This window comes from Rhinoderma darwinii, chromosome 10 (genome assembly GCF_050947455.1).
Source record: "Rhinoderma darwinii isolate aRhiDar2 chromosome 10, aRhiDar2.hap1, whole genome shotgun sequence".
In the NCBI taxonomy this organism is placed as follows: Eukaryota; Metazoa; Chordata; class Amphibia; order Anura; family Rhinodermatidae; genus Rhinoderma; species Rhinoderma darwinii.
Window position 1 is genome coordinate 94360251 of NC_134696.1, and position 22201 is coordinate 94382451.

The 22201-nt window shown below is 45.1% G+C and overlaps 1 protein-coding gene across 1 annotated transcript; it reads right to left on the reverse strand.

Moving 5' to 3' along the window:
• Positions 1-643: 643 nt before the first annotated feature.
• Positions 644-19497, reverse strand: LOC142661575 (guanylate-binding protein 6-like). The gene is made up of 11 exons (XM_075839001.1): positions 19211-19497; positions 14215-14425; positions 13451-13578; positions 11753-11862; positions 10914-11101; positions 10316-10552; positions 8621-8904; positions 7322-7534; positions 5492-5594; positions 3295-3488; positions 644-2199 (listed from the first exon to the last, which is right to left on the reverse strand). Exons 2-11 carry the CDS (start codon positions 14402-14404, stop codon positions 2056-2058), a joined length of 1791 nt encoding a protein of 596 aa, XP_075695116.1. The 5' UTR covers positions 14405-14425; positions 19211-19497; the 3' UTR covers positions 644-2055.
• Between the last annotated feature and the right edge of the window lie 2704 nt (positions 19498-22201).

Sequence of the window (22201 nt, forward strand, 5' to 3'; positions counted from 1 at the left end):
GCACCATGGCTGCATACCGAAAATAAAGCCGGAGCACAGAAGTAGAAGTCCAGATTCCATGCGGCAATGAATACTTGGCAAGCAATGAAATATAAACATTTCAGTGCTCTGTCATATTGTGGAGAGTACCCCATAAAAGAGCAGGCTACAGCGCCCCCATAAGAGTGATAGCCAGTGTCCATATAAGTGCCAACTACAAGCAACCCATAATTCCCAGACACAGTGACCTTATCTTGGCACCAGTTACATTTACCCCGAAATAATGATAGTGACAGCCACAGTGCACCCATAAATGTCAGCTACAATGCCTCACTAAGTATCAGACACAGCTTTCCTATAAGTCAGGGCCGGCGTCCTCACCCGGCAAATCCGGGCAAGTACCGGGGTCCACTCGGCCTCCGGGTACTTTACGCTGCCGTCATGGCTCCTCCAGAAACGAATCCTCGGCCAGAGCGTTGCCGACACTCATGCCAGGGATTCCCTTCCTAAGGGGAGCCCCTGTCTAGGAGAAGAATCCCCCCCCAGAGTGCTGCTGGCGTTTTGTCCCTGGATTCCGTTCCTGGAGAAGCCCCTGACGTCACTATCCATATATAGACAGTGAAGTCGGGGGCTCCTCCAGGAGAGAAATCCCCGGCCAGAACGTCGGCAACTCTCCGGCTAGGGATTTCACTCCAAGAGGGAGCCCCAATGGCGCTACCCACAGCGAGGGGGGTTGTAGCACTATGTACAAGGGAGGGTGTGTGGGGCACTATCTACAGAGGGCACTGTGGCATTATCTACAGGGGGTGTGGCACTATCTGCAGACGGCACTGTGGCATTATCTAAAGACCTCACTGTATATATGGGGCATAACTTCTATATGTATAGGGGGACTAATGTTTATATGGGGGCACAAACTGGGGGCCTAGCTTCTATATGGGGCATAAAGAGAGCCTTAGTTTTATATGGGGGCACAAACTGCTGTTTTCTGCCATTTTACTGCCGCAGTGAGTTCCCCCGCCAAGGTGCCCACTAAGTCTGTGTCGATCAAAGGCCCATAAAAACCTGGAGCTGGCTCTGCTATAAGTTACTGCCACAATGCCCCCACAAGTGTCAACCACAGTGCCTCCATGAGTGAAAGTCGGTGTTCCCATAGAGAAGACTTCTAAGCTGACGCCTTGGACTGTCATGAGTGATAATTGGCTCAAACTATTGCTCACAACTTTATGACTGGCTGAGGTGTAGTAGGCAGCAAAGCTGTACCACCAGACGCAGGAGCCGGACCCACAAAGCATTAGGGTATGTTCACACGCCAATGCCAATTACGCCTGAACTTACGGAGCTGTTTTTAGCCGAAAACAGCTCCTGAATTTCAGACGTAATTGCTCGTACTCGCGTTTTTCGCGGCGTCCATTACGGACGTAATTGGAGCTGTTTTTCAATGGAGTCATTGAAAAACGGCTCCAATTACGTCTCAAGAAGTGACATGCACTTCTTTGACGCATGCGTCTTTTTACGCCCCGTCTTTTGACAGTGACGCGTAAAAAAAAAGCCAGTCTGCACAGAACATCGTAAGACCCATTGAATTTAATGGGCAGATGTTTGCAGCCGGTTTAGAGCCATATTTTCGGACGTAATTCGAGGTGTAAAACGCCAAAATTACGTACGTAAATAGGGCGTGTGAACATACTCTTAAACTGCTTCATAGCGTTTGCCTGTAGCCACCAATAGGGGGAGCTGACTGCAAAAAAGATTTTTACAGCTCCCATTGAGTTCAATCCTAGCTGTATAAATCCCTATGTAGTGAGCTCCCCCTAGTGGTGGAGCCAGAAATATATAATTTAATTCTATGACCGATTTGGAGATTTGTATATGAAATAGAATTTGCAACTCCTATAAAGATATATATAAAAAATATGACATTAACTTTATTAAAAAAAACTTAGTATATTCGTCGGGTGCTCTCAGTGGTGATGGGGCCCTTTCATTTCTGTGTACGCCAATAAACAAGGACACTTTTTCCTCTGAGACACGCAAGGTTATTGTCAAGTAAATGATCCAGATATAACGACGACTTCAGCACACAATACATCCATTGCCGCCGCCTCCACCACCTCCCGATTGTCTCCTCTGACTGTTCTGTCTTTGTAATTCCTGAATTGTCCTTAGTAGTTCGTCCACAGATTGCTGATGCGACGAATTTAATGTGGATTGTTGCGCCTGAAAATATTAGCCGCACATTAGTATAAGCAAAAGTTAGCAGTCTGGTGACCAGGACAGGGAGAAGTTTGTGCTGCTGCTTGAGGATTGCCTAGACTGATACATTGTAGCAAACCCTTGATTGTGTTGAGGCAGGACTAGGTCTGTATGGGGTTTTAGCCTCTGTATGTAAGCGAGAATGTTTCCACTCTCTGACAGAAAGCAGAGACCTTAAAAAGGTGAGGAATTGACACAGAAAGTATATTAGAAAGTTGCACAGCTTTTCGTCATACTATGACTTATTTGCCAATAGTCCTGATATTCGTGGCGCTGACCGGTTGTAAAGTATTTGCCAGACACAGCTTCTGTGTCGACGCCCGTGGGTAATCAGTCTGCACCTGCTCCTAAGTCTGAGAGAGTGACACGATCTTCTACCAGTCAGGCTGGGAGACTGAGGAGTGAGAGAGCCTATCACAGCCTGGCCAGACGGAGCTAGCGCCCGCCCTCTGTCTATTTATACCTGCATTTCCTGCTCCTCCTTTGCCAGTGATTCTTTTCTGTTTCCTGGCTCTGCTGCTCCTGCTATTATTATTGACCTTGCTTCATTTTTGACCCTGGCTTTACTGACTACTCTCCTGCTCTGCGATTTGTACCTCGTGCACTCCTGGTTTGACTCGGCTCGTTCACTACTCTTGTTGCTCACTGTGTTGCCGTGGGCAACTGCCCCATTTCCCTTAGCTTCTGTGTACCCTTGTCTGTTTGTCTGTCGTGCACTTAGTGAGCTTAGGGACCGTCGCCCAGTTGTACGCCGTCGCCTAGCACGGGCCGTTGCAAGTAGGCAGGGACTGAGTGGCGGGTAGATTAGGGCTCACCTGTCTGTCTCCCTACTCCGTCATTACACCGGTAAATCGGATCGGAAATGACATGGGGTTTGTTTACTGTGTTGCGGTGCATTTTTGGGGTGTTCTTATGTAAAAAGGGATGGGGCTTAAAATATCCCGCACTGGGGTTTTAAAATGTGGGTAAGTTTGCAATGATTAACTTAATTGACCTAATACAGTAAAACGTTACAATCTGACCGGGGTCCTGATAGGTCAGTTGTGGTGTTTTTCGTACCTGAAGTTTCTGTCTTATCATTGATTCATTTTCCTGCATCCTCCTCCTTCTTTCCTGCTCCATCCTTTCTGTAAGGGAGTTTATATGCTGTTGATGTGTTGCGCTGCGATGGTCCATGGACTGTTGCAGATCTCGGTTTTGTTTCTCCACAAATTGCCTCTGGCACTGCGACTGCATAGCCTGGATATGGGACGCTGGAGGAGGTGATGAAATAAGAAGAATTATTAAAGTGAATTAATCTTTTAACAACTTTTCCCTGTTCAAATCTACATTAAAATTAGACTTCTTGTTTTACTATGTTTGTACCCATTTTGCATTATTCCAGGTTGCTTCTTCCATTCATATCCAGTGCTGGTTGTCCTTGGAAACAGACTGCGGTTTAGCTCCCTGTTGTCAGACATGTGACCTAAAAGCTTAACTCTAACTGGGTAACTGTTAACTTGGCTCCCACAATGCACTGCTTCATGATAACAGGAAACTAGGGGAATTCTAATTAGTTTTAGATGTGAATATAGAAGAAATATCATGTAGTTGAAAAGAAAATGAAATCATATCCATCTCTTCTATCTATCTATCTATCTATCTATCTATCTATCTATCTATCTATCTATCTATCTATCTATCATCTATCTATCTATCTATCTATCTATCTATCTATCTATCTATCTATCTATCTATCTATCTATCTATCTATCTATCTATCTATCTATCATCATCTATCTATCTATCTATCTATCTATCTATCTATCTATCTATCTATCTATCTATCTATCTATCTATCTATCTATCTATCTATCTATCTATCTATCTATCTATCATCTGTCTGTCTGTCTGTCTATCTATCTATCTATCTATCTATCTATCTATCTATCTATCTATCTATCTATCTATCTATCTATCTATCTATCTATCTATCTATCTATCTATCTATCTATCTGTCTATCTGTCTGTCTGTCTGTCTGTCTATCTATCTATCTATCTATCTATCTATCTATCTATCTATCTATCTATCTATCTATCTATCTATCTATCTATCTATCTATCTATCTATGTTCTATCTATCTATCTATCTATCTATCTATCTATCTATCTATCTATCTATCTATCTATCTATCTATCTATCTATCTATCTATCTATCTATCTATCTATCTATCTATCTATCTATCTATCTATCTATATCTAACTACCTATCTGTTCAGCTTCTTTGGCTTCACCTGAGGAAATTATTCTGAGACCCTTTATTCCATCAGATACAGGGCCCATAGGAGGATCATCTGGTACTCTATGCTGATAGCAGAGGGGCCTGTTGCGGTGCCTGTGGGTCTATTGCTGTGCAAAGGACCCCCAAAGTAGTATGGGGAATCAGTCACCTAGAGTTTAACCCTCCTTAAAGTGATATACATTGCACTTTGAAATCAATTGGGTCTTCCAGAGATGGGGAGCTACTCTGGCTAATAAAGTAGGCGTTCCTGTAATGTCCGTGGCTGCGGCCTGTCAGCTCCGTTCCCCCCCTGATAGCCGCAGCCACGAGTCAGCAAGCGCTGGCCCCAGCCTCCTCCTCAGGAGACGCCAGCGCTCGTGTCCACTCACCTCAGCCAAATCCCGTGCCCGCTCTTAAAGGGGCAGCGAGCACCCCGGACCTTGTTGATGAACTTTGACACGTGAGTACCTTGGACTATAAGAGGGGTCCAGCCCCCTAGTTATATACCTGAGCATTGTTGTGTTCCCTAGTTTGTCTATGTGATGGCCTCCTAGTGTGTACCTGTTCCTGTACCTGTTCCAGTTCCTGGTCCTGTTCCTTGCATTTCCATACCATCCTGGTCGAGCACTGTGCTGTGCCTAAGTCGTGTCGTGCTGTATCCACATCTGACCTGCTTCACCTCGCCTGACGTCTACCTGTTACCTAGTCCGAGCCGAGCCTGCCTTCTGCTGTCTGAGCTGCCACAGGTACCTATACGAACTATAGGCCTTCACCTGCTCCCTGTTGGCCAGCTGCCTTACCGCCAAGGTGGTACGGCCCAGTCGGTCCACAGACCCTTCGTGACAGTTCCTAACAGGGGACCCCCTCTATTACATTCATAGGTTAAAGGGGTAACAGATCATATTCAAAGGGGTTGTCAAAAACAGACAATTTCTTTAAGCTCTCAAATGTCTCTTACTTTCTATACGTTCTAGTAAATCCAGTCCCCACTCTACCTGCTAGCCGTCTTTCTGCTTGAGTGATCTTCTCCTCTGCTTGGAGGATGGTAGCTTCAATGTTCTTGTTTTCCTGCATGAAATTCTCCAGCGCCTCAAGAGACTTCAGTTGAAAAAGTAAAACATAAAAACATAAATATTACTAAGCTGTTAGAAAAGACATCAGTATGTAAAGTGTCCCTCAGCCCTGGATTACCAAACCATAGACATAGTGATCATCTCATAAGTTTGCATTAGTGAGAATTACCCCATTCTGGAGATAATGTTGATGGGTCGGCCATAGACTTCAGAAGTTTACATTGTAGAGTGTCCCTGGGATTGGGTGATTTTTAAGCTAAAAACCAAGAAGGGTAAACAGACCATGTTGATGGTCCGTCCATAGACTTTTAGTGTTTACAGTGGAAGGGGTCTTTAAGATCTTTGGCCTTTAGCTTGGGATCTCCCGATCGTGGAAATGACATTGGTGGACCATTAATAGGACTTTAATATGCCAGTTAAATCTATAACCATGAGTCCTCTTTCGTAAGCATTGATCAACAAAAAGGAACCTCATGATAAAGGCTTGAAAATGTAGGCATAGGATCACCACATTCTCCCTATCTTCTAATTCTCCCTTTTTCTGACCTTCAAGGTTGGATAGCTTTATGGTCCATAACCTCCTAACTTGATATTCAACACCAAGCCTCCTTGTAGTCATAAAATAATCTGAACAGCCTGCTTCTGCAAGTAGAAGATGATTTAGAGGGGTTTTCCCCAACTGCACAAACCATGTCCATATAACCTATCATGGCATATTGACATCATAGAGGGGGGCCCACTCTGGACTCCCCTTTATTGCGGAAAGTGTAACTTTGGCTTTGGTGCACTCGGCACATTGCATGGTTTCTGCTGCAGGGTAAATCTGAATTGAACCACTAAGGGCTGGATTCAGTGAGATCCTACTGGAGAAGGGAGGCCCCACATCAAAATGAAATGTGGCCCTCCTCCTGGTGCACCCTTTGTGGCTTACTGACATCTGTTCCTCAATACCTAAAACATATTGACCACCTAGACCTAGCTTCTGCAGTCTCCTAGCATCTTCATCCCTCCTCAATATCATTGAGCCTCATTGCTGTCCAAGATCAGTGATGCTTATGATCTGAGTAGACTTAATAATCTGTCTGGTGGGCGATCACTGAAAAGATGATCGATCAGCACCACTTGCAGAATCACTCGGCACCGGTCACATTTTTCCATGCTATTGGCATATGGCATTGGTTGTATTCCTTTGCTAAGAAAGAAACGCATGGGCCATAAGGGTATGTTCACACGTAGTCAACAAAAACGTCTGAAAATCCAGAGCTGTTTTCAAGGGAAAACAGACCCTGCTTTTCAGACGTTTTTTTACCAACTCGCATTTTTCGCGGCGTTTTCACGCCGTTTTCGTGGCGTTTTTTACGTCCGTTTTTGGAGCTGTTTTCATTGGAGTCTATGAGAAAACAGCTCCAAAAACGTCCAAAGAAGTGTCCTGCACTTCTTTTGACGAGGCTGTATTTTTACGCGTCGTCGTTTGACAGCTGTCAAACGACGACGCGTAAATAACAGGTCGTCTGCACAGTACGTCGGCAAACCCATTCAAATGAATGGGCAGATGTTTGCCGACGTATTGTAGCCCTATTTTCAGACGTAAAACGAGGCAAAATACGCCTCGTATACGTCTGAAATTTGGCCGTGTGAACATACCCTAACTAATCACAATCATGTTCCTCAAAGAGGTTCTTTGCATTGAGTTGAATATAAAACTTCTAGACCTGATCCCCTTGGTGGAGATCTTGACAATGTTGGATTTACCTTTACTCCCTTTCCCGGCATTCTGTTAAATTTATTCAGGAACTGTAGCTTATCCTCCAAGTAAAGCTTGTGTCCTCCAGGTCTGGAGTAACGTCCCTGCATGAGCCCATTCTGTATGGTCAAGCTGAGCTCCTTGAGAAGTTTGTTGCATACGTCTATTGATGCATCTTCATTTCTTTTCACAAATTCTTTCCGTTTCTTATTAATCTGATTCTGTGGGTAAAATGAGGAAATAATTACAGTTGAAATGGGATTATACAAAGCAAATGACCCTTTTAAGTGAGATTGAACTAGTATGCCAGTATGGGGGCAGCCCGACTGCTCTCTAATGGAGGCAACCAACAGTTCTCCAGTGTCCTCTGTTGGGGGAGACAAGGATTGGCCATATTGAATTATTACCTGTTTGTTCCTTTGTTCCTTTCTTAGATAAGCGGCATCATAGGTATCTGGTGGCCACTTATCCAATGGCTCTTTGACAATAAACGCTATTTGTTGAACGCTATTAGGTGTTTGGCTGGCTTTAGTAAATATCATTAGAAAGCTTAAACGTGTTAAGCATAATATATGTAATAAATATAATTGGGAGGTGTCCTTGGGACCGCTCACTATTACCCAGAGCAAAAAGGGGCTACAAAGAGCGGCACTCCCCCTAGAGGACCCGCCGTGTAATGCTTCAGGAAAGATAAACACTAGCTGGCCGCTTCACCCCTCAACAGCGTCTCATTGTGGGGGGATACGAGCAGTGGACCTCCCATGATCAGCACATTTTAGGGACTATTCATGTAGACAGGATTCAGCTGACAGACGACATCTCCAGTTCCATCAATAACATGCAGTTTTGTCTTGGACGATCATCATTTGTACATATACGGACCAGGGGAGAAAAACAGCTGCCAGACACCTGCTTATCTGCTGGAGAAACCTTAGGATAACAAAGGGCCCCCTTCCCCTACCTGAGAGCAGCCGAGGGTCTACTAGACCCCAGACATTAGATTTTAGTGTTATTTTTGGTTTTCAATGGTCTAAATTTGAGTCCTTCTTGAGCTGGGTCGCATCCATTATCCATTTCCTACAGGGGCTGTCGCTTTCCCATACCCTTGAATGACATCAAAATTTGCTTTCTCATGGAGAAATATCAGAGAGGGGATATATCTCTCTATAACTAGGCAGTTATCAACATCTGTCTGGGCTGTAATGGCGGCCATATTGGATTTCAATAACTTTTTGGGATTTTAGAGGAAATGCTCTTGGGGCTTCTAGTTTGTTTCATTAAGTTGACTTGGAGGCAGAATATCTTACCTTCAGCTTTTGTTCATACTTCTGAGCCTTATCATTTAGTGAACGTCTCATGAAGACTTTAATGGCCTCTTGCTCACATTTCCTGTGCATGGTCAGGAACTCTTGCTCTGACACTGTTGGGAACTTCGGGACATTTTTGTTCATCCCACATTCATAATTGGACAGTGCGTATTGTAAAGCTCCTGTGTTCTCAATCTCCGCCAAAGCCAGAACCGCGTTCTCCATGCATGGGACTGATCCGCTCTGGATAGTGTCCACATACAAGGTTGTAAGATTACCCAACACTGAGGATGATAAACAGAGTATTAATGTGGACGTCCCGTCACTGCTGCAAAGCTTCATGTGAAGGTATCACTCAGCAGAGGAGTAAATTTAAGCTCATGGGTCCCAATGCATTGGGCCCCCCACCGATCCGATGCGAGCCGATCAAAGACAAAGCGGCACAGCGCATACCCAAGCGCTTCTGTCGCTTCATTAAAGCGATCAGTGGAGGTCTCAGTCCTTGGACCACCACAGAATAAAACATCTGACGTGTCACTATGACATGTTGAAAGTTTTTAAAAAGTTTAGTTACACTTTAAGAATATCACAGCAAAAGTATATACTATACAGAATTACAATACCACCAGAATCAACAATATCTTAATGCCGTTTATCCAGATAGCACTTGTGTAAGAACCCGATCTCTTATAAAATGTGCCGGTGCCAAGCCATCTGGCACACAGTGACTCGAAATTATAGGTCATGCCCATTCTAAAACACACCCCTTTATCTAGGCCATCATACAATTTACTAGCTATCTACACTGCAATAATTTCCGTGCCAGATGTAGGAGATTAAGTATCAGTGTATTATTTTGCAGTGTATGGTGGTGGATGCACTGTATAGAATTGTCATTTAGGCAATGGTATGGAAGTGCTCTTTGGCCAACGTATGCGCCAACATTTGGGCACCATACTGTAATTAGGAACTATATGGTATGGTTAGTCTTGCACTGTATGAGGGGACCCCAACATAAGATACCGCACAGGACATCTAAAGTAAGGTTGTTTCTGTGTAGAACATAGACATATATGGGAAATAGGTCATCTTACTTATCAGCCAAATGTCTTATTGACAACATTTATTAAATTTCTAGGAATAACTTCAAATTTAGGATGAAAATGTGAGGGGAGGACTAGGCTTAGGAGGAGCTTCGGATCTTACAGAAGACGAATTTATTATGAAGTTAACTGGGCGCTGTATAAGTACATATACAGTGAGCTCCCCCTAGTGGTGACTGCAGGCAGTCAAAATTTTATCATATAAAGGGGTATTCCAGCCTGAAGCATTTTTCACCTTTCCACTGGATATCCCACTGCTGGGACCTCCACCGATCGATCGCCTGTCCTACGCTGTGCTCGGCTGTTTCCGTTAGTGCCATAGACTCCTCCTAGCCGTCTTGTGGCTGGAGGGAAAGGGGGACTGTTGTTCTGCTCTTAGTCGGCAATCGGTGGGGATCCAAGTGGTTGAACCCCACCAATTAAATGGATAGGTGAAAAATGCTTAAGGCTGGAACACCCCTTTAACCATGACTGTCATCAGAAGCAGCGGATTTTAAATTCTATATCAGGTATGTCGATCCCTATAAAGATATATAAGATAAATGAGATGTAATTAGTTACATGATTTATTGTACTTAGTGGCAGCACTTACTTTTCCCAGTGACTGTGATTCCACCCGTCAGTGTTTTAACACCGCTGCTCTTTATTATATGGCCATTGAATCTTGCCGCCTGCTCCACAAACTCCTCTTCTAGTTCATTCTCCCTTAGCTCGTCCAGACGATGCAGGTTTTTCGTAGAGGTTGGACGGTCAAATACATAGCATTTGTGAGAGTGGAAAAAGTTTCGGATGCACTTACGAGGGAGGTTGTAATTTTGAGCATTTTCCCCTACAATGTAACGTGGAAATTAAAATTATAGTAAAAAATTGTCTCTGTCATTTCATATTAGTATGACAGAAATAAATGCCCTGGCTTACTCCGAGTAATATAATATACCGTATGGTAATAGTAGCATCATGGTGAAGGGGCATAATGGTGCTGTGAATGGGCTGTTGATCAAGTCTAGGTCCATAATAGAGTTATAATAAGATCCATCAACAGCATGTATATAACAGAGATGTTGTTTATGAACATAAGTGATGTCATATTACTGGATAAATCCTTTTAGATAAAATAAAACCTCTGTTCCCAAGGGTAACCACTACCATGTGGCACTGAGCGTCCTCTTCGTAAGTATAATAGTGATTACCTTGTTTGAGCTCTAGACTCATCATTAGATATTCATCTTCTGTTATTTCCTTGCCATCCCTCTCCAGTACTAGGGTGAAGTCTCGGACGCACCAGGTAAATGATGGAAAGAACTTCTTGTATTCCGCAGTCTCATCTTTTGTAGCAATGGACTTCAACTTGATCATTTCTGTAAGTTCAGTTACGTAGCTGTAGGATTATCTCGATAAGGAAATATATTGCCACGTGTTTTTAAAGGGTGCCTGAAAACCTCGACTCCCAGTGTCTCGGGACAGTTTTGGATTCTGAATACTATCCTGTTGTCCTGGGTAGCTCCTCATGGTCTACATCAGTCTCAACAAATAAAGGTTTACTACAGACATTCATAATAGACATTGCTAGTCTTACCAGATGCTGCAAGCAGGGGGCAGTATCATTCACACAGCAGGACATAGCAGAGTTCAGATGCACAGCACAATGGTGGTTCTGGGGTGGTGGGCATGTATGGCACAACCTTGGCATTGTATATACTATCTGGCCATGTGTATGCCGAATTCTATGTGGGCAATGTATGGCACTCTGGGCAATGTGTTCACTGGACACAGTATGGCACCATCTGGGCGCTCTACTATTTATTTGAACACTAGCACTCTCTAAGCACTGTATGGACTATTCATCATTATCGCCCTATGGACTGTCATTACACATGATGAAGCAAAACACTAACAAGATGGATGGGCAGTTGTCCTTGTCTATACATAATTTATTCTCATCAAATATAGGGGTCACAAGGATCCCCCAGAATTCTCTTCTACTACATCACCATGCAAAACATGAACTCCTATACGTTTTAAAGGATACTGCAATTGCTCGATTGCTTGTTGATCAATGGTCCCCATACTGTTAAATACCAGAGCACTGCTTAGTAGAACTGTCAGGGAGAAGATCCAGGTGTCATTCTTGCTGTCTCCCTGCAGTAGAGAAAGAATTGTGTGAATTACATAAAGATTTTTTGCGGTCCTATAAGATAAAGTACAATAGTACAAATATACATTATTAATAGAAACAAATTACTGTCTGTTAGCGGATCTGGCTTATAGAAGAAGCTCCCAAGCAGGGGCCTCTATGACGTCCATATGCTCTAACAGGAGCAATGTCGGAGCAGTCAGCTCAGCCAGTGCTATACATAAGAGGAGAAGATCAAAATATAACAAATAGCAAAGATCGAAATGGGTCTACCATTATGGTGCCAGGTTTTGCCATCCACTACATAAAAGCCTGGTGCCCCACTGCCAATTCTTCACCCCTTGTTTGCCAACAATGCAGTTCCTCTGGTGAATAAAGTCCTGTACAGGTTCTCACCACCCAGTAGCAACCATCTAGGATGGGCCCCTTCTCTCAACCACATGGTCTACCTCTACGGTATGTTTGCCTTTAATCCCAACATGTCCTAAGTATTTTCTTTCCTAACAAAAAAATTATCATAAAATTATCTTTGACCCTGTAGATCCGTTGTATGGACCCCAACAAACAACCCCTCATATCTCAGCTTCCTTGACCCCTCTGAATGCAACATAGAGAAGGTTCACATCTGAATTTTTAGGCTTTGAGTGAAGTTAGGCACAGCAATAAAGAGGAAAGTCGACCTGGTCAAGGCCAGAAGAACTCTGAATGTGGTGTCTTGCTGTAAAGCAACTTGGACCAGAATTTTGGAACCAAGAACAAGGCATTTCAGACAGTTGTCTCCAACCTGTGGCTCTCCAGCTATTGTGAAACTATTACTCCCAGCATGCCCTGACAGCCGCAAACATTTTAGGCCACATTCACATCACGTTTTGACCTTCTGTCGGAGATATACATCGGGAAGACTCCCAATGTATATCTCCGCCAAAATGCATACAGTGGGATATATCGCCTGGGGACTGGCCCTGGGAAAACTCCTGAAGACACTGTCTATATATGGACAGGGACATCAGGAGCTTTCCCTGCCCAGAGTCCCCGGGCAGAGCATCAGCTAGCGCCCTGCCCGGGAATTCCGACCCTGGGGAATCCTCTGATGTCATTGTCCTTATATAAACAGTGACGGGGGAGCGTCGCAAAGCCAAAATCCCTGGCCAGAGCGTCAGCAACGCTCTAGCCAGGGGTTCCGGCGCTGGAGAAGCCACTTACATCACTGTGCATATATGGACAGTGATGTCAAGATCTCTCCGAAGTATACGGTTAACCTATACCTGTGACGGATGTCATACAGTGGCATTCGTCACCCATAGTCTCCCATGTTAAAAAAAAAAAACGTATAACATGCAATATATACGCTTTTTGTGTTGACTCCCTCGGGATGGAATAGTCTTTCCATCCTTCAAAAAAATTGAAATAAATAAAAGTATACCGAAGGTACACTATTTTATCGGGATAATGGAGCCGTATGAACACCTCTATTGTGGACGTCAGAAGCTTTTCCGACATACACGATAAACGTAGGGCGTTAACTTGATGTGAATGCGTCTTTACCAAACTGATATAGTGGCCTTCAGTAAGAAAATAGATTCTGGATCTCACCTTTTCCACATCGCCCAGTCCCTCTGTGTCCAGCAGTACCAGAACATGCCCAGGTTTCTGAGGGTGAGGAACACACCACATCCAGATCCCTTTAGTCTTGGATTGGATACTGGATCCCAGAGGAAAGCCTGATAGGATTAATTTGATAAACATAGAGAATTGTATTATTGCAATGTGTTTTTCGCTCACAATGCAGCTGTCATCTACACTATATGTATGGGAATATGGTTGTCATGCATAAGCCCATTTTCCATGTAAAATATAGCAAGCTCTCTAGTAGACCAGTAATGTCTACAGGATTATCCTTATAGGAGTTGTCTAGTCCCTAAAATTTGATGGCCTATCCCCCAGGATAGGCCATCAATATCTGATCGACAAGATCTGACTGCCGGGACCCCCGCCAGGATGGTAGACAGCTCATTAACTAAAAGATACTGTAAGAGAAAATGAGAATATTGGGATATGAATTAAAGGGGATGTATGAGTCTTGAAAAACATGGCTACTTTCTTACAGAAACAGCGCCACGCTTGCCCATAGACTGTGTGTGGTATTGCAGTTCAGGCCAATTCAAGCAGGTTACTCACCAGTGGCGGATTATCATATGGGCGGTTCGGGCGGCCGCCCGGGGCCCGAGGCTCCCAGGGGGCCCATGTCAGCCCGAACCGCACATCGTCTTATAAAACTATTCAGCGCGCTAGCGCTGCTACCTGCCGCTACGAAGATGGGGAGCCCATGGTCTACTTAATCCGCCACTGTTACTCACCACTATTGCATCCAACCAGCCTGTTCATCAAAAAAGATTTTCCTGTCCGATATTTTCCTACAATGGCCACGACAACAACCGGTTCAGAGATTTCTGAGAGAATTTTCACAGAGTCTTTATTGACCACAAGATTACTCCCATGATTTTCTATTAGACACACTGGTTGCGGCATTGACACTACTGCGGGCATTTTGATGTTTTTGCCTAGGAGCTGAAGAAGAGATAAAAGAGAGGTTACAATACATCCACCAAAAGAGTTGTCATCCAATTGTCATATTAATGCTATCAATCTTATTGGTTGTTCTATAAGGGCTAGTATTTAATGGGACTCACTGGTCTAGTGTTCCCCACTATTACTATCTCCCTTTATTAGGGTCACTAGGGTTATGCCTGGCTCCCCTACCTTTTCCCTTGCATTACGCTTTCTATTTGCCTTATGACTAAGTGTGCGCTCGGTGATTCACGACACTATTGTATAGTAAATAAAACAAGGTTTATTAGCTAACAGTAATCACACTCAGTTATAAAAGACAGTATATACACAAAATTTATATAATCACGGTATAGTATCAGTATACTGTATATATGATAACTATCAATATGTAATGAATATACTAACACTCTACGTTGTACAATAAAACACCAAGATATTACAATCCTATCCTACTACCCTCTTATGTACCTAAATACACATATAAAATACAATACACTCACTCACGCTTACTTCTGTGACCCTCCCCCACCTGGCTCTAACTGTCCTTGTAACTAAGGGGTTAATACAATAAGGGGCTGTAGGGAAGAGAGAGTGATAAAAGGGCAAAGGGGGGGGGGGGTTGTAGTTGCAGCTGTATGGCAGTGAAAGGGTTAACTTGACTGCTGCTGATACAGTGAAAGGGTTAAAGGGTAACTAAATGTTCAAAAAACCTCTGGCATGTCATAGTGAGATGTCAGAGGTTTTGATCGGTGGGAGTCCCTGCACTGAGACCCCCAACGATCGCTAAAACAAAGCGGCAGAAGAGCACGGTGAGCGGTGAGCTGCTTAGCTTCTGATAGTTTCTGTACACGCTCAATAGAAAGTCTATGAGCCCCTACACCAACTGATCAGCCGATCAGAAGCAAAAGCAGCTCAGCGCTCATCTGAGCGCTTCTGCCGCTTCGTCTTAGTGATCGGTGGGGGTCTCAGTGCTCAGACCCCCACCGAGCAAATCTTTTGACATGTCACTATGACATGCCAGAGGTTTTTGGAGAATTTAGTTAACCTTTAACTTGACTTTGCTGCAGATGGCAGTGAAGGGGTTAGAGTAGGGAGATTGAGGTATAGTGCAGGGTGAATGTGTAGGCTAGGGGAGGCAAGAGTTTGTCCAGTGGAAGTAAGGGTTAATTCTCATTGTCTAGGGGAAGGGAAGAGTTAAACGCAGGGGGAAAAGGGTTAAGGGTTAATGCTAGGGGAGAAGGGCAATAAATGCTCGTTGTATAGGGGAGAAGGGTAGAATAGGGTTAAGTGCAGCTACTGTGGCATGTGGAGCAGAGGGGGGGTACTTAGTCTCTGCCCATTGCCTAGGTGAACGCTCGTTCTTCCTGTGAAATGCAGCATGGTCGGCGATCTAAGGGAGAACCTGTTGATTTAAAACGCGTAAGCGTCTTTCCTGGGATTTTTTATTTAGTCTCTCTTTTTTTTCTAAACTATATCAAATAAAGAAGTTGTTTATATCTTGATCGTGTGCCGGACATCAACTCAATATTGTGCATTGTTATCTACACCCGACCACCGATGAAATACAAGCGTGGTGTCCAAGATTGAGTGCTTGGTGAGTGGACCATCTTTTTTCTTTTTCAACTGAGGGAGAAGCAAGACAGTGCTGATCATTGGTTTCTCTGGAGGGGACCGGAGTGTTGGTGGGGCGGTAAGCATGTTCGTTGGTCTGGGGAGCGTTTCTGAAGGTCTGAGGACCACACCAGCACTGGACTATTTAAGAACAGTGGGTGCACTCCTGTATGACATCAACATGACAATCTAACGTGCTGGGTGGGAACATCCTGCCTTGTAAGAATACGTAATTTTGTCACCCGGATACCCTAGCAGTGGAAGAGACAAAGTGAAAAAGGAGATTCTCTGCTCCGATCAAGCTGTAAAACTAGAGATGGCATTTTCCAGAGGCTGTTTATACAGGCATGTCTTATGGGACATAGATATACAGGGGGGTACATAGGTAGGTATACAGGGGGGGGGGGATTTTTCAAACACTAATTACAGTTTTGAGATGTAATTTTAAGTGAATCAACACAAGGAGACGGCATTATTAGAAAAATAACTTGGTCCGACAACTGTGTTTATTACTCAATAGAAAACCCCATTACAACATCTGAAGAACAGTTGAATCTCGGCAGCCCTTTGATGTAAAGGGGTAGTCGGACCTTTCATGTAAAGGGGTAGTCGGACCTTTCATGTAAAGGGGTAGTCGGACCTTTCTTCTACAATATGACGGTTACCTCAGACCTGGATCTTAACTTGCTCCAAGAAAATGTAATACCACAATTGGAGTTGGAGCATGAAAATGAAGACTTCTATTTTCAGCAAAGTGGAGCCTCCTCACTATGCTTTAGCATACCTCCCAACCGTCCCGGATTCAGCGGGACACTCCCAGATTCCAGGCAGTGTCCCGCGGTCCTGGGCGGCCAGTGGTATGTCCCACTGTCAACTGTATCTGCATCCTCAAGCTACAGTTGAACCCAATGCTGAAGCAGGGTACCATCAGCTCCCTGCTTCAGAATTAGTTCAGAGCAGAGGGAGCTCCTCCACTCGCCGAGGACTCCCTGGGCACAGCGCTACTTTAAGAGCTGTGCCCGGGGAAGCCCTGATGTCACTGTCCATATATGTATGGGGCAGCTATGGGGGCATTATTCTGCATGGGGCAGCTATGGGTCATTATGCTGTATGGGGGTATCTGTGTGGGCATTATACTGTATGGGAGCATCTGTGTGGGCATTATACTGCATAGGGTCATCTGTGTTGGCTTACTGTATGGGTGCATCTATGGAGGCATTATACTGTATGGTGGCAGCTAGAGGGCATTATACTGTGGGAGGCACTATGGGAGAATGATACTGTGTGGGCTGAAACGGGTGTGTATGGGTGGGGATTGGGTGGGATTAGAGGCGTGGCTTAACATAAAAAAGTTGCCCCTCTTTGTGATACTTGAACGTTGGGAGGTATGGCTTTAGCGGTGTGTAATTTTCTTGACAAAAAATGACCCAATAAGTGGATAGGTAGACGAGGCCCTGTTGCATGACCACCACGATCACTAGACCTTACCCTGATGGACTTTTTCTTTTGGGGAGTTATCAAAGATAAGGTATATTCAAGAAAACCACGCACGGTTGAAAACATGATTCAGTTCATAAAAGAAGCAGCCAAGAAATGAATGCCAATAAAGAACTTTGTGCCACCGTGTGAGTGAAAAAACTAGAATACAGCAATGTGAAAATAGTGATGGCGCCAATGTGATCATATAAGAGATTGTACTTAATTGTTGTGTTATTCTATAAAATACTATTAAAACTGTATACTATTATATTTACCTATTATTATATTTACCTATTATTTAAACTGTATACCTAGTTATGCACCTGCCCCTGTATCTATCTATCTATCTATCTATCTATCTATCTATCTATCTATCTATCTATCTATCTATCTATCTATCTATCTATCTATCTATCTCATATCTATCTATCTATCTATCTATCTATCTATCTATCTATCTATCTATCTATCTATCTATCTATCTATCTATCTATCTATCTATCTATCTATCTATCTATCTATCTATCTATCTATCTATCTATCTATCTCTCTAATCTATCTTCTATCTATCTAATCTATCTCATATCTATCTATCTATCTATCTATCTATCTATCTATCTATCTATCTATCTATCTATCTATCTATCTATCTATCTTCATAAAAAAAAACTTCTCTTTACAGTCATTTAAAGGGTAACTAAACGTTTGACAAACTTTTGATATTTCATAGTGACTTGTCAGAAGTTTGTCAAAGCTTTAGTTACCCTTTGATAGGGGTTGTCCAGATCCCTTTAATCTGCCTTTAGGGTATATGAATATAATAAAAGGGGTTCCTCATTTTGAACTTTCCTCTATAAACCAGGGCAGAGAGCAACGCAGCCATGTATTACCTGCTCACCCATTCATTTGTATGAGTTTTCAATGTACAAACCTCATAGATTACCCAATGACTAAATATTGGGGTCCCGCTGCTGGAACTCCCTATTGTCAGCTATTATCTGTGGGGTGGGAGTACCTGGAACTGAATTTTTGATTTCTGCAGGGGAGAAGTAGCGTTACACAGTACTCCATTGAAATTAATTGTCCGTCCAATGAACAATAAATAGTCAACCAAAGCAAGAGTTGATCTCTGCTCCAGTTTTTAGAGGGGGTGTCATGTTTGGGCACCTACTTCTTTAACCTTAAAGTGCTCTATCATCATGGACATCATGGTTTTTATAAAAGTTCTGCAATTTTATCATATACTATACTATGTTTATCAAGTTCTCTTGATTTTCCAGATCTCTGCTTGCTGTCATTGAATGAGAATCTACACTGTAGAGGATGAAAATCTGTCCTGGTCATGTTATGATCCCAAAGGTGCAGAGCTCGTTATAAGAAAGTGCTCTAAGGGCATATTCACACAGTGCGGTTTTGCCGCGCAGCCGAAAACCGGACCCAAAAAATTAAGGCATATCGCACAAGCGTTTTTCAGTGTGTTTTTTTCGGCCTTGCAGTAAAAACGTGGCAAAACCGCACAGTGTAAATACATATATATATAACCTTTATCTGCTAAAACAGAAACACCCCACCCCACTTTCTCTTTACGGCTCCACCATTGCTATCTGTTCCCTCTAAAATCTCGCACTCTCTGACCTCCAGATCTCGTCCCGTCTAATTATTTCTAGTACATAATAACAGGAGTAATGTTACCTGCTGCAGGCGTTCTCTCTCTCGTCTGTCGTGTTTCTCTGACTGTATTTCCTTTCAAGGCAAATATAATCGTAGAGACTGAAAGTGAAAGGAAATTTCTCCACAATCGTCATTCACAGTAACTCTTCAGTAATTGGACAGCCTGGAAAAAAGCAGCAGAGCTTAGTCATTGCCTGATATAAATATACAGATGTAGCAGAGCTCAGTTCGTTATTAAAAGAAGGGACATTCCCATATCGGACAGATGTCACAGGATATGCCATGATTGTCCGATAGATGCAGGCCCACCTCTGGGACCCGCAACTATCTCTAGAATGAAGCCCCCTGACTCCTACTCCCCCCCCCCCACCGACCTTCTGCCGGGTTTTCCGGTAAAACAGCAGGCATCGTTTTACTACGCTCTTTACCAAACTCCCATAGAAGTGAATGGGAGTTGAGAAAACAGCGTAGCACAGCGAGCTCTGCTGTTTCCGGCGTGCCAGGATATATCGTAGTTCGCTGTGCTATGGTGTTTCTAGAACTTCTCTTCACTTCTATGGGAGTTCCCGGAAACAGTGTAGTAAAACGCGCTCGGCTGTTTCTGGAAAACTTGGCCGCCCAACAGAGCCCAGCGACAGCAACTAGGTCGGGTCGGGGGTCAGGGAGTCCCGTTCTAGAGATAGGTGTGGGTCCCAAGGGAGGACATTTATGGCATATTCTGTTGATATGCCATAAATATTTGAGATGAGAACACCCCTTAGGGCCTCATTTATCAAAACTGTCTAACAGTAAAACTGCACTTGTTGTCCATAGCAACCAATCACAGCACAGCTTTCACTTTTCCTAAGCAGTTTAAGAAATGAAAGCTGAGCTCTGATTGGTTGCTACGGACAACAAGGACAGTTTTGATAAATGAGGCCCTAATGGGTGTTCTCATCTCAAGTATTTATGGCATATCCACAGGATATGCCATAAAAGTCAGATAGATGCAGGTCCCACCTCTGGGACCCGCACCTATCTCTAGAACAGGGCCCCTAAATCCCATTCTAGGTTACTCGGCTCTGCTGTGTCCCGGATACTTCATAGTTAGGTGGTCGGGAGTTACGGAAACAGCATAGCTCGCCGTACTACGCTGTTTCCCTAACTCCCATTCACTTCTATGGGAATTACGGGAACAGCGTAGCTCAGTGAGCTCGGCTATGTCCGTAACTTCCGACCTCCTAACCAAGAAGTGGATGGGAGGCAGCTGGATCCAAGTAAGCTGGAACGGGGTTTAAGGGGGTCTTGTTCTAGAGATAGGTGAAGGTCCCAGAGATGGGACCCGCATCTATCGGACTTTTATGGCATATCCTGTGGATATGCCAGAAATGTCCAAGATTGGAAAACCCCTTTAATTGTTCCAAATGCTATTGTTCTATGCTCCTCATCCGCGAAAAAATGGCTGTTCTTCAAGACGAGGCTGGACGCAGCCTGCAGGGCTTAGGGGGAAGCCTCCATGACCTCCCTGGTAGGGAAAAGGTTAATAGGTGAGGGAGAGTTGTAGGGGAGGGACAAGGAGGAGTCAGGGGGCCGTTGCGGAGCTTCCCGCTGTTATCGGCATTGAGCCGGAAGCAGCGGGAGGAGTGACATAGGGAGAGACAAGCTCCCCGTTGCCCGCGCTAATCACAATGTCGGAGGCTGTGTTATTAGAGCGGCTGCGTGCCGCTGCTGTGCACCACGGTCCCGGATGGCTAGAGGAGACCGTGGCTGCATTAACTAGGATCCCGGACGCCGTTTCGCCACGTCAGGCCCGGCGTTCGGGGTCTGTTGCAAGGGACAGGCTCCCCTCCCCCGGCCCCCTTACTAGCATTACTATGGCGGCGGGGGGGAGTCGGCAACAACCGCTCCTGCTCGGAGCAGGCTGAGAGCGTTGCCGGGGGGTGACGGCGACTCAGGCCGGGTCGACCCGTCCCTCCCGGCGGTCCCGACCTCCAGAGCGCCTCAGTCCTGAGGCAGTCCCGCGGACACGGCGTCGCAGAGGGAGCCCGATTTCGGACGCTGCAGGCCAGGCAGCTGGGAGGACCGCCCCTTCCCAGGCCCTGCGTCCTGGCAGGAATCCCAAGCCGCGACGGGGTCCGGCGGTAAGCAGGGAGTCGCAGGCCGGGCTCCCTGTCACCCCTCCCCCATCGGATGGAAGATTCGGAGGACAAGGTACGGCCGCCCCGCCTGGTGATGTTCCGGCCAGGGGGCAGGCTTCTTCAGGATCATCAAGAAGGACGCCTAGATCTACAGCGACGTCGAGGCAACAGGTCCGGTCGGAAGTCTGGGTTCCAGCGGTCGGGCGGCAGGTTGCCGGCCCATCGGTCAGCACTTCATCATCTCCGTTCCGAAGATGTCGGTGGGATGGCCAGTCGTCTGCGAGAGAAGAGCTGGAGGAAGGTGAACTGGACGCGTATCGTCGAGGTCAGGATGGTCCGGCTGACGGGAACACAGCGCCTGTGCAGCCCGGTGAGTGTATAACTCCATCATTGTCATATCCAGCGATTTTTATGTCGGGTGTCGGCGGGGGGGTTGCTAGCGTCGCATCGGTGGCCGGTAGTGGCGCCGGCGGGCGTGATGGCGCGGGTCTGGCAGATTTAGTGGGTTGCTTGAGAGAGCTGGTCGGGCGCTTAGATCGGCGGTATAGGCTTATCCCGCAGACGTTCGTTAATTGGTCGCAGGCGTTCGCCATATTAGCCAGTGTGATAGGGGAAAAGGCGCCGGAAAATTGTTCGGCGTTGTTTTGTTATTTTGATGCCATTGGGGAGGCTCATAGGGCGTATGGGGGTCAGGCGTGGCTGCGATACGATGAGCAATTCCGTCAGCGGAAAGCGGTTCGGCCGGCGATTCGGTGGGTCCAGAAGGATATTGCTCTCTGGTTATGGGTTACGGCTCCGGTTAGGCAGTGCATTCCCGGGAGCGCCGGCCAAGGAGGCCAGTCTAGTCAGGTTGGACAAGGCGGCGGGGGAAAGGCGGGCTTTTGCTGGCAATTTA

What these genes read in the sequence shown, in the direction of transcription:
- LOC142661575 (XM_075839001.1), bottom strand. Translation starts at nt 14,404, where the DNA reads ATGCCCGCAGTAGTGTCAATGCCGCAACCAGTGTGTCTAATAGAAAAT. An exon ending in GACTGGGCGATGTGGAAAAG is followed by an intron (nt 11,863 to 13,450) that starts GTGAGATCCAGA and finishes TCTCTACTGCAG; the next exon opens with GGAGACAGCAAGAATGACAC. An exon ending in AATCACAGTCACTGGGAAAA is followed by an intron (nt 8,905 to 10,315) that starts GTAAGTGCTGCC and finishes TATCATCCTCAG; the next exon opens with TGTTGGGTAATCTTACAACC.